The sequence below is a fragment of the Pararge aegeria genome, chromosome 10 (genome assembly GCF_905163445.1).
Source record: "Pararge aegeria chromosome 10, ilParAegt1.1, whole genome shotgun sequence".
In the NCBI taxonomy this organism is placed as follows: Eukaryota; Metazoa; Arthropoda; class Insecta; order Lepidoptera; family Nymphalidae; genus Pararge; species Pararge aegeria.
Genome location: NC_053189.1, coordinates 6368475 through 6381081, shown reverse-complemented (window position 1 = coordinate 6381081; position 12607 = coordinate 6368475). Strand labels below are relative to the sequence as shown.

Here is a 12607-nt window from a genome sequence, read left to right as displayed (position 1 = left end):
ACTATGCGTTGTGGTAACGGTAGATCAGAGCATAGGTAGTTGTGTGGTGTCTTAGGAGAAGTGGCGTGCACAGGGTTTTTGACCAGGGTATGCATAAAGAAGGCAGATGCCATAAAATGGAACAATCCTTCGCATTAATGAGTTATACAAACATTTTAGGTTATGCAGAGCTTTTTTGCATGTATGAAGTGCACGCCACTGTGTACGAGGCGACCTAGGGCCGCCTAATTATGATTTTTTTCCCCTTGACTTTTTGTCGCTGTCATTTAAGGTCGCTCACGATGCGCCCACAATTAAATGTCACTGGGCGACAAAACTCGCTCATTCAAATAATTTCCTGGGATTTATATTTGCGGGACCCGCATAGAGGTCGTTTGCGTGCGCTATATGTCGCGAAATTGCCACGTATCTACCATATATCTTCATAGCACTCCACTTGGCGATCATAAGTCACGGCGACTAAAAAACCACAATGAACGGCGGTCCCAAGGAAATATAACGGAAAACGGGCAGCAGCGATCTTTGTGCTTCTACTTCCATCGACTGCGGTTACCAAACCATCTGCCCAGCGTGGTGATTATAGGCAATTTTCCCGTCGGGATAAGCTTTTAGTCCAGCAGTTTATTGATTGATTTTATACTTACATCGAATCCGACTATGTTATGGTGAAGGAAGACATCGCGTGGATATCTGCACGGATTTAAAACTGCACTATTTTGAACTATAAGGGGGAAAAGAGAAACTCCCTGCGGTGTTTTTGAAGTTATACTTCTTTTGGCGCGTTATAGAAAAATTAGGAGAGTTAATTTTTACGATGTGCACACCGTCGCGAAAAACCGACACCCTGAAGTTAGCTAGTCAACATTCTAGTTTTAACAAAAAGTTATGACAGGTACACTTTCAATTGTCAAAGTCTGCGGGCTCATAACAAAATCTCAGATTTGAATGTGAGTTAAACTTGGTTGTACGATAATGAGATAACTAGATAACGCGTTATAATAAAATTTTCAATGTATTAGATACTTTTTTTTCTATTGTTAGTGTGGTTTTTTCAAAAAACTTAAAATAAGGCGAATGATAAAATTTTTACCTTGTTACCAAAGAAGTATAACTTTTAAAGCGTGTAAGTACATAATTACGCACACATTTTTCTCTATGTGAAAACCGATTTGTGCTTAAGGCTGTATATAATAACGGCTATCTACTAGTTGTTGCCTGCGACATTCGCGTAGAAAATTTTATTTTGAAAATTCTGATTCTGACCCCTTATACACTATATTAAGAACCATATCGATCTCTTTCTCTGTAAAAAACGAAACAAATTTAACCCACGGAATCGTACGTTTTTCCGTCATAAAAAATAGACTATTTGCTAAAATCTATCTTTGTGGTAATTATTATTCAGATCCGTTCCGCCGTTCTGACGTGAGTAACAAACATTCATCCAAACTATCGCTTTTATAATATTGGTATACATTATAAGCATTTCATTTTACGTTATAGCAATTAATAATGTTTATGTAAATTGTATCATTAGAAATTCAAAATTCATTAATTTTAAGTTGGCCTAGTTTATAAGCACTTTTGAAACTTCAAGTCTTTTTGAAATGACTCTACCACCGCTTCGGAAGGTAGATTCCACTGAGAACATCGGGAAAGAAAATTAGCAGATTGCTCTTTTCCAACATTATTTTATAGTATTTTAATTTAATACAAAATTTAAATTTGTAAATTGTTGCATTTTATTTTGTAAATAATATGATGGTATTCACTTGCTCCATCTAGCGGCAGGAATACAAACTACTACGGTAAAGTCGCGAAGGGAGTTCTTCATATTGTTTCTAGGTAGCGTTAAAAATTGCGACAAGTTACATCTTGTTTGGGACTTTTAATCTCCTTACAAATAAAATAGGACAATAGGTACTCTTTTTATAATTATATTTTATTTATATACAAACAATATTTAATTAATTATTCGAACGAAATCGCTTAACGGAAGTGCTTAAACATGCGAGCGCAGATTTCTACTCATGTATTGCATGCGTTCTTTCTTCTACGCGTTAGTTTTTATCCAATCATGGGTGCGGACTCGACGTAGTTCATAAAAGTATTTTTAGATGGCGTTGTTTTACAAAACGTAACGTTTTTAGTATAATACTAATACTGTATAACCCCGGTATACGATCTTGTACGGGTAAAATAGTAAAATTCTATAGCATACTTATTTTTAACAATTATTAATACATAAAAAATAAACAAAATAACGGTAACAAGCAGAGGTTGCATATTTTAATTTTTCATATTTATACCTTTAAATAGCTTATGAGACTCGTCTTATTTTATGTGTTATTACCAGTGGTTACTTCAATTAATTTGTGGTTTATAATTGATGATCAACGCTTCACCCTTAGCGAAACGGTTTTGACCCGTTTTCCCCTACTTGTAAAAGCATAATTCAAGAAGTTCAAAATAAATTTTAACTGGTTCGGATTCAGCAGCGCCAGCTTTTGCTTCTCCAATAAAAAAATCAGTGACAGGTAGTCTTTTGTTTGAACTATCTTGGAGCATTATGTCGCTGCATACCCAAGAGTTAGTTGTGATGCCCTGTTGAAAAGGAAAGGAGTTTATTATCTTCAACATCTTTGACGGCCGATTGGCGCAGTTTGCAGTGACCCTGCTTTCTGAGTCCAAGGCCTTGGGTTCGATTCCTACAACTGGAAAATGTTTGTGTGTTGAGAATGAATGTTTTTCAGTGTCTGGGTGTTTATATGTATATTCCAAGTATTTATATATATTATTCATATAAATATTCATCAGTCATCTTAGTACGCATAACACAAGCTACGCTTACTTTGGGGCTAGATGGCGAAAGGTGTATTGTCGTAGTATATTAAAAAAAAAACAGTTAGTAGTACTTGAATATGTAGGGAAGTATCGCCAAGCTTCATTGCTCTGTTCTGGTCTAAATAGAGTGGTTGCCAAAGTAATAACTGGCATATGACTAAAAATACTAATACCTCTTTTCACTTAACCTAGGCATAGCCTTAATCGAATGTCTAATAATTTAGGCGATGACTTTACAAAAAAACGTGTGCTCTTAGGTATGTTTTGTGGACGGTTTTGTGACTTGTTCGTCGTAAGTGAAAGCGGGCATGCCTTATATCTACTTTATCCGTTTACTTGTTACGGTATAAAATAGTCTCGGTGACTATGCCTGTTTTCACTAAACGTAGGCATCGTTTAAATCGGATGCCTTATGATTTAGCGATGTCTATAGAAAAAAAAAGTTTAACCAACCCTTAGGTGATAACTATTGTTAAACGGTTGATGTATGCCAAGGAATCTCGTTGGATTAGGCGGTACTTATTAAGGCCTTGTTGGTCGATAGTGCAAACAATACAAAATAGTCTTGAAAACTAAGCAGCTGTTCTTACATATCAAATCGTTATCATAACATTTTAATGTCCCATGGCTGGGTACGGACCGACTTCTGTGGCGCAGTTCTGAGCCCCAGGGCAATAAGAGTCTCGGGCTGAAAATGTCATAACTGATTTTTTTCAAGCTTAGTCTAGTGGTGGGGGGCTTTGGCCGTAGCTAGTTACCACCCTACCCAACAAAGGCATGCCTCCAATTAATTTAGAGGTCGGGACCTTCCTCTTAAGAGACTACAGAAATCGTCGAAATAGTAAGTAACAGAAAGAAACCTTCGTACAAAATTTGCTCGCTTGCATCAAGAAGTCGTTTTCGAGTATGGAAATACTTATACAACTTAAAATGGATCTAATTTTGCTCTCTAATCTAATTTATGCTCAATTTTTCCGACATTTCTTTTAACGAAACGTTTGCAGGACAAAAATCAGAAGTTCAGGATTTGCGACTCTAAAACGATTAAAAATTAGGTCCGTTATACTTTGACGACATAGAGTTTATTATGAAAACGACTCATCTATGGCAAACGAGCAAATCTTGTGTTAAGGCTATAGGTATAGTTCTTGTTGCGCTTACCCAACACAAATCAGTTTTCTCAACGGTATATTTCAAAGGCATTTGTTTTGTAATATCTGAGCCAACTGAATGGTCATTCCACAGCAAAGCCTGTAAATATAATATTTAAATGACAAATTTAAAAAAAAAACACCGACTTTGAATATCGTTTACATTATAAAAGTCAAGCCCTTTAATTCAATATTTATATTTAGGGAGTTGTGAAAAAAAATGTTATTCGCCATTTTGGATTTGAAATATGAGATAGTATATAGAATTCTATTTGTCAAGCCCTATAAAAACAACTTTAGTTCAATGACTTTTCAAAATTTAGTATTAATTTATTTCAAAGAAAAAAAAATTATAAATTATTTTAATTGACGTAAAGTGGCATTACACTGTCAAAACCAAAACATGTGATTCGACAAGGTGTCGTTTTCGGGTTAGTGACCGCACGATGTGTCGTGGATCGCATGCTGTTGGCGATGTTACATTACAGAGTAGTTACAAGTAGAGGTGTCTATTTAAAATATTGAATATTTCACAAACTATCAATCTAAAAGAAAGTCGTAGAACAAAAGATGTTAGATATAATGTAAACAACTACAGGCCGAGAGCCTTCTGGCATTTTTTATTTTACCCTGTATAAAGCTAGCATAGGATGGTGCTAGTATTTTACTTAAGTACCTGAAGGTGTACATTTGGCGTAGTTGTAACGTCTTTAGTGCTATAGTAGTACCTTATTTTTTGAATTACTTTTGTTGATATTGATTGGAGATACGATATTTGTGACGGTGCAACCTGAAATGACAAATTTTTAATAATGTAACTACGCTGTCAATTTTTATAACAGAATAGCAGCAGCTGCAGTAGTGGGACACAATTTCATACATCAAGGTGCACAGTAAATAATAAATAGTACGTACGATACGTACAGACGTATCACTCATTCGATCTTTTTTAATGCCGCCTTGTTAATAACATACAAAAATTTTGTAATTTTTATTAGTGTTTTACACTTGGAGGATCTATCAATTTTATAAATTCAAAATGCATATAAAAATTTTCGGAACCGACAGGATTTGAACCTGCGACTTTGCGAATTTCTCCAATTAAGCTACGGCTCTCCTACCGTCGATGCCGGAATTAGTATATGCCTTTCACATTAGTCTTATAGCGACTGTAGCATCATCCTGTCGGTTCTGAAAATTTGTATATGCATTTAAAATTTATAAAACATACAAAAGAGTTGTGAGTTCATCCTAAATTTCACCTTATCGCTACGATCCCTTGAACGCAATTCCTCTGTATTCTGAATTTACATTAGCGACCTATCAGGGTTGTCAATCAAAGTAAAATTAAATTCCAAGGAAATTATTGTGCTTATCTTGGTAGGTATCAGCGAGTTATGGTAGCCAGCTCAGTGCCCAAAGCTCGGATCAGTTATACCTCCTGGGGACAGCTGAAACCTTCACGCTTTTTCAATCCAGCATTCCACGGGTTTAGCGGTTATCTAGAGTATCTATACATACGCTATCGCGAGTTTAAAGAATTAAGTACTACAGCTAAACAACAAAGTTCTTTTTAAAAACTGCACCCGATATTCTAGAAGAATATACAACTAAAAAATATCTGTGGAATTACTTTAACCAAGATTACGTTGTTTTATCCTAATTTAACGGTATACCATTCGTTACCAGCCCACTGCCATTTCTGGCGGATCACTGCGTTACAGACCTTATTTTTCCAACAAATACCCAGCATAGCTCTTTCTAAAGCACGCTGAGTGATTTGATTTGACGTGTCCATGTTTCGACAACGAAAGTCGTGACTGGCACGAATTTTTAACTTACTTTGTTGAAAAGTGATGAAATGGTATAATTTGTTTGACTCAGCCAAAGTTCATCACCTAACGTTATTGCCGAGCTCTTTACTTCGCTTTCACCGAGATTTTCCTTTGGATTAAGACACGTAGCTTCATTGTCCCGGTCACAAAAAACTTCAAACGCATTTGCAGGATTAATGTGATAATGACCTGATGACAAAAAATATTTTATGCAAAACTACTACTAAAAACGTTTTTTTTTGTAAGTTATCCAAATTGGCAACTCCGTTGGCTGTTCCTCAGGATTTTTCTTACTATTCTTTCTCATAGATATCTTTTTTTTGAAAATGATGATGATACACGTCAAAAAACGTTTCCGGCTTACTAATAACGGAGACAGGCCCAGGAACTATGCCCATTTACAGTTTTAAAATAAGATTATTGTGGACAATATAGCAAAAACAAGAGACAGTCATAAAGAACGCCAACAGAAGTGAAAATTCTTAAAAAAAACAATGGAATAACAAAAATACAATCAGTTGGTGATGAGAAAACATTACCCATTAAACAAGTAAAACACAAAGTATTGGTTTTTATATACTTATACATGAACACAGGCTGTTATACTAAGCGTCACTAGTCTCACGCAATATGTTACTACAATTTCGTCGTGAAGAAGTGAAGAGAACCCGTAAGTTTTTCCCAAACCAAAACATCCTCAACACAGCTAGTAGTTTCACTTTGAAAGGGAGCTATGGGGTTGCGCTGGAACGTAGCGATGGAAAGATCTTCCTCCAAGAGCCCGATTTCTCCGAATCTTTGGAAGTTGTATATATGGGCCTCATTTGTGATAATTTAAATAGCGCAATCTAGGATCTTGTGACGCCACCTAGTTAGGTAACGTGAAAACGTAACAACTTCGAAATCGAAAAAATTACTAACCTTTAGTAGTATACGCACTACAAGTGTTAGCTGGATTACTTTTTGAACCTAAATCTTCGATATTTTCATCTTGATCCTCATCTGCTCCACCACGACGATCTAGAAAAAAAAATATACATTATCAGAAAGTAAAATAATTAAATCGTCACCAATTCTCCAGACTACAGACAGTCTAAGATAAATGCAGGCTAATCTGTTAAAGTTACCGACTTGTAACATTTCAACTTAACTGACCTGACCAGAAAAAAAAATCGTAAATCTTACCAGGGGGAGGTTTTTTATTGCTTCCTGTTGGTTTAATTGTGTTATTTTCCATACATTCAGTTTTTTCCTGAAAGAAAAGGTAAAACTATAATGAAAAATAAGAAATACTTACTTATTGTGTAATATTTAATATATCAATTGACATGTTAAGATTAAGATATATCATCATCTATTAAGATTATCAATGCGATTGTTTTTTTTTTGTATGTTTGGGTCGAGAAAGAAGTCATCTTCAAAAATAGGCGTATTTGCCAAATTCATGTTTTGATTATTCCGAAGTGGTTCCATTTAAATTGCATATAGATCTGATGAAGAGTTTCTGAGACAGACAACATAAGTATTAAAATGACAGCAATACAACCGCGAATGCTGTTACCGCTTAAATATGCATTGTTTACGCAATCACTCAAAATAACTTCACGCTTGTAACCTCGAAAAGGTGACGCATATGTATTCAGTATGTCAGGGTACTGGCACATTTTCCACAAAGTCAGTTACATATTTTTCCGCAACTGGAAACTAGTTGTAGCACATAGTATTCAAGCTTGATTTATTTACTTTTTAGTTTTTATAACATTTGTTTTAGAAATCGGTTTTATAGATTGCCTGATTTCTGACGCGTATCATCATCGCGTATATGACTACGCAACGCGAGAAAGTTATATAATAGTATCGATAGTACTAGTTACAATACTATAAATAGTAGAAAATCTATAGCAAATCCCTGAGGTCCTTCTCGGGGGAGCAAAGGTCGGGCGTGCGCCAACAGTCTGCGGCGGACTGGATAAGAAGAGCCTACGGCATCTTCTCTCGACCATTCCTAAATAAGACCTTTCACTTCCTACCGTAGCCGCTAGCATAACTTTTAGTTATGAAAATACGCCAATTTTTGATGAGAAGTCAAATTATGACGTTTGGTCTGTGGCAAGCATTAGGTTACTGAGTCCGGCTTCATGAGAGAGATTTAACTGATATTATATTATTCTAAGATAGATATGGAAGCAGTGATAGTCCAGGGTCTAGGACGTCGGCTACACTTTCGATGGGCCGCACCTCTAACTTTTCAAAGTTATGTGCGATTTAAGTAATTAAAATAAACTCTCGGCTCAACGGTGAAGGAAAAACATCGTGAGGAAACCTGATCTGAGATTTCGCCATAATGTTCTCAAAGGTGTATGAAGTGTCAACCAACTGGGTCAGTTTGGTGGACTAAGGCCTACAACCTTCTCATTGTAGGAGACCCTTGTTTTGTAGTGGGCCAGTAATGGGTTGATACCATGAATATAGAAATAGTTAATTGTGATTACTTACTATACTTATTTTGAAGGACACTGAAAGAAGAAAAAAAAACATGTTAGGTCGTTAATTTTAACTAGAGAGAACTGTGAGTTGTCTGGGGAGGATTTCATCACTTTCATCCTCAGCAGCTCACTATCCACTGATGGGTGCCTCTGAGCAGCGGCGTGCACTTCATACATGCACAAAAGCACTGCATACCCAAATTATTGTATATAACTCGTATTGGAGGTGATTTTTTCCATTGTATGTCATGTACCTGCTTTATGTTTACCCTGGTCAGAAACCCTGTGCACGCCACAGCCTCTGAGTGGAAGCTAACCTTCTGATAGGAAAGCGGGCTTAACACACAATGTGGACTCTGTTACACTACTCGAATAACAGCTGGCGGTCATTTTAATTACTACCACGATGTTTTATATATTCCACTACAAGTTAGCCCTTGTCATGGGCATCATAACTCGTTCTACCGACCTTGGCATTTAAATCTCATATAACCAGTGTGACCTCTCTCTGGGGAATACTCTCCAAAGTCTGAACCAGTGAGATGTAAAATTGTTCGATGTCTTCTTCAGAAGACTGTGCAGTTGGAGCGTATACCTGTACAATGTTAATATGGCATGGGGATGCCTTTAGCTTGAGAGTAACCCATTATCCCATTATACCGCAATATTACCCATTATAAAGCTTTATCTTAGTTAAATAAAGTTAATTTTTCATTGTTCATTTTGACGGCCGAGTGGCGCAGTGGGCAGCAATTCTGCTTTCTGAGTCCAAGGTTTCGATTCCCACAACTGGAAAATGTTTGTGTGATGAACATGAATATTTTTCAGTGTCTGGGTGTTCATCTGTATATTATAAGTATTTATGTGTATTATATTCATAAAAAAATATTCATCAGCTATCTCAGTACCCATAACACATGCTACGCTTACTTTGGGGCTAGATGTCGATGTGTGTATTGTCGTAGTATATTTATTTATTTATTTATTTATTATTTAAATATCACAAAAAAATTATCTTGCTTGGTAGTAAGTGATAATTGAAGATGATGAGGGCTAGTCTGGTAGATATATGACAGTTCTTTTATAGCCATACCCCATCGGGTTCCACGCGGCACCGCACTGGAACTCACATCGCTTGTCGCTTGGCGGCACGTCGTTGTTGATGGTAACTAGCCACGGCCTTAGCCTTCCAATAGAGAAGACTTCCGAAGTATACCTAGCCACAGTCTTCCACTAGAGAAGACCTCATAATTATAAGAACATTCCGCCACAGAGGTCATCAAAACTGTTAGTTATACAAACTATGACAGACGGCTTGTTGTGCTCTTCGAGGCAAGAGGGCAGCGCATATTTCCTTACTCCGATCTGGTACTGGTAGTGCCTTGACAAAGAAAAAGCCAGTACCTTTACTTATTGGAACCCAGGATAAAGTTACTTACCACTAGACACCGCAAGGTAGGATTCCGTTTGTGAAATAAGGTCCCCCTATCTTGAATAGCACCTTATAGGGGACAAGTTAAAGTGAATGGACTTATTATGTGTACGTATTAAATGGCAGCAGTGGCGTTCCTAGGGTCTTGAATTTAAGCAACCCCAGTTTTTATATTATACTAGCAGACCCTCGCGACTTCGTCTGCGTATGAGTCAATCGAGAAGCTAGAATAGATCTGATGCTAACTTCATAATTATCATGTACCTACTATTATTTTACATGTTATACTGAGGTTGTCATTATTTTAGTTGATACATACATACATACACCCAGTGGCGTGCATAGAGGGTATGCACAGGGTATGCAGATGATATAAAATGAAGAAAATCGCCAGTACGAGTTATAAAAAACTTAAGGTTAGGCATTGTAAGAGTTATAAAAATCCTACCCTTAAGTAATTATAACTCGTACTGGAGATTTTCTTCATTTTATATCATCTGCATACCCTGTGCATACCCTCTATGCACGCCACTGCATATACCCATCCATACATCCATACTCACAAACTTTCGCATTTATAATATTAAGTGGTATGGTACGCATGCATTCGATCGTTGTCCCATATGCCTTGCTACTTGCTGTTATTTGTGAAGAGTTATGTCCTTTATCTCCGACAATATTTATCAGGTCTTTATTATCAGGTCTGATTTGTAAAGAATATACTTTAATATTCTTCAAAACATAAAAAAATATACTTACAAGATCCACTATTATGGGTCAAATTCACATGCTGAAATTAAAAAAAAACATCGTTAGAAGTATCCTATACTCAAATCAAATATTATAATACATTTGCATAAAATGGAATTTAACCAAATACGTACCTCAGTTGTCGTAGGAATTTCCGTATCTGAAAAATTAGATTTAGCCATCATTATCAGTCTTATGTCGATCCCACGGTTGGGCTAGTGTCAATTGATTGTAACGAGAAATATGATATAACAATAGGTATAGTTCATCATCATTAAAAACCCATTAGCGGCTCACTTCAAGCCAGTGGCGTGCACAGGGTTTTAGACCATAAAGCAGGAAGATTCCATTAAGTGTAAAAATCCTACTCCCATACGAGCTATTTCAAAATTTTAGGTTAGCATTGCTTTTATGCATGTATGAAGTGCACGCCACTGCTAGGCATGGTTCACCCTCTCAGAAAGGAAAGAAGGGTTTAGGCAGTTGGCCGCTTAGTGTGGATTAGTAGGCTACACACGGTTGAGAACATTATAGGCCAGCAGGTTTCCTCACGTTCTCTTTCACCTATTTAATTGCTTAAATAAAAAATGCACATAACTACGAAAAGTTAGAGGTGCATGCGAGGATGCTATCATCGCTTTCAGGTATAGTTATCTTACTTTTATATGTGAGGAAACTGTCAAATAATTATTTTTCTGCAAAACGCTATCCATTTTTATCTTCTTCTTCAAGTTATGTTAACAATATATCTACCTACTTAGATACTAAAGCATATGTCCATGTCATAAAAATGTCCAACGATTTATATTATTGTCGTATTAGACATCACTTACCTTGTTATATAATTTGTCGCTACGAACCGAATAAAAGCGATTGAGTTTTGTTTTGTCTTTAATAAATCACTTTCTAGGAAATTTAGAGCAAATCCTGATATTGGATTTAAGTCTCATATTAATTGAATGGATTTTGATAGCAACTTACCAAGTGGCAAAGAAATATGGTGATATTAACTTATATAAATACTATATTCACTTAATTATCTTCTAGCTATAAATTGTACATATTATATGTGAATTAGATCGATAAATATAAATTGATATAATTATAATATTTTGATGCTATGGAAAAAAATCTTACCGCTTTCTGATTTTGTTTTTTGGAAGGAAAATAAAAACAAAGCAAAAACTAAAACATTCCCGAATGGCGACATGTTTTGTAACACAATAAAGTAACTGGACTGTATTAAACTAAATTATTAATCCCATTTACACGGTAAATTATAAGGAAAACCTCAAACATGTAAAAATAAACAGGTTAATGCATTCATATGCTTAATGTAATAATAAAATATTGAATTGGACTTTGGTTTGCATAAAGTAAAGTACGCGTAATATTTTTTAGGTTTCCATATCGAAAGAGGAAACGAGACTCTATTACTAAGATACCGCTGTCCGTCCGTCTGTTTATCTATCAATACGTCTACCACAAGGCTGTATCTCATAAACTGTGATTGTTAGTCAGTTAAAATTATCACTGATGATAAATTAAGAAATAAAGAAACATATTACGACAATACACACAACACCATCTAAAAGTAAGCTAAGCTTAATATACAGATAAACGCCAAGACTTCGAAATACATTCATTTTCATCATACAAACAATTTTCAGTCTTGGTAATGGAACCCATGGCCTTGGACTCAGAAAGCAGGGTCACTACGCCAATCGAACGTCCAAAGATGTATTTCTGTTGCCGCTGAGACAACGAATACAAATAAACATTATTAAATAAATATTTAAGGGGGATCCATTTAAACAAACGTGATTTCTTTGCTCATTTTCGCTCGGCTCGGCTTGAAATATACACCGAATATTTAGTTATATATTATATTCGCTTTCCAAATAATTCACAATCATCATTATTCATTACTGGCCCACAACAGAGCACGGGTCTCCTCCGCCAATGAGAAGTTGTTAAGGCCGTAGTCCACCACGATGGCCCAACGCGCATTGGTGGACTCCACACACCTGTGAGAACATTTTCGAGGAACTGAGAGTTCTCAACCTGCATGAGGTTTCCTCGAGTTAAAGCAAGTGATTTTTTAATTAC

General features: G+C 36.0%; 1 protein-coding gene across 1 annotated transcript; it reads right to left on the bottom strand.

Annotated features, from left to right (window-relative positions):
• Positions 1–1936: 1936 nt before the first annotated feature.
• On the bottom strand, positions 1937–11725 carry LOC120627145. Its single transcript, XM_039895014.1, has 10 exons — positions 11636–11725; positions 10633–10658; positions 10508–10538; positions 8327–8346; positions 7016–7082; positions 6752–6850; positions 5838–6019; positions 4672–4785; positions 4006–4095; positions 1937–2604 (listed from the first exon to the last, which is right to left on the bottom strand). Exons 1-10 carry the CDS (start codon positions 11706–11708, stop codon positions 2437–2439), a joined length of 870 nt encoding a protein of 289 aa, XP_039750948.1. The 5' UTR covers positions 11709–11725; the 3' UTR covers positions 1937–2436.
• Between the last annotated feature and the right edge of the window lie 882 nt (positions 11726–12607).

Bases quoted from the DNA above. Each gene is read 5' to 3' on its own strand.
- LOC120627145 (XM_039895014.1), bottom strand. From the start codon at position 11,708: ATGTCGCCATTCGGGAATGTTTTAGTTTTTGCTTTGTTTTTATTTTCC. The intron at 6,851-7,015 runs GTAAGATTTACG...TTTTTTTTCTAG, and splicing joins CAATAAAAAACCTCCCCCTG to ATCGTCGTGGTGGAGCAGAT. The intron at 6,020-6,751 runs GTTAGTAATTTT...TTTTGTCATCAG, and splicing joins TAGTGCGTATACTACTAAAG to GTCATTATCACATTAATCCT.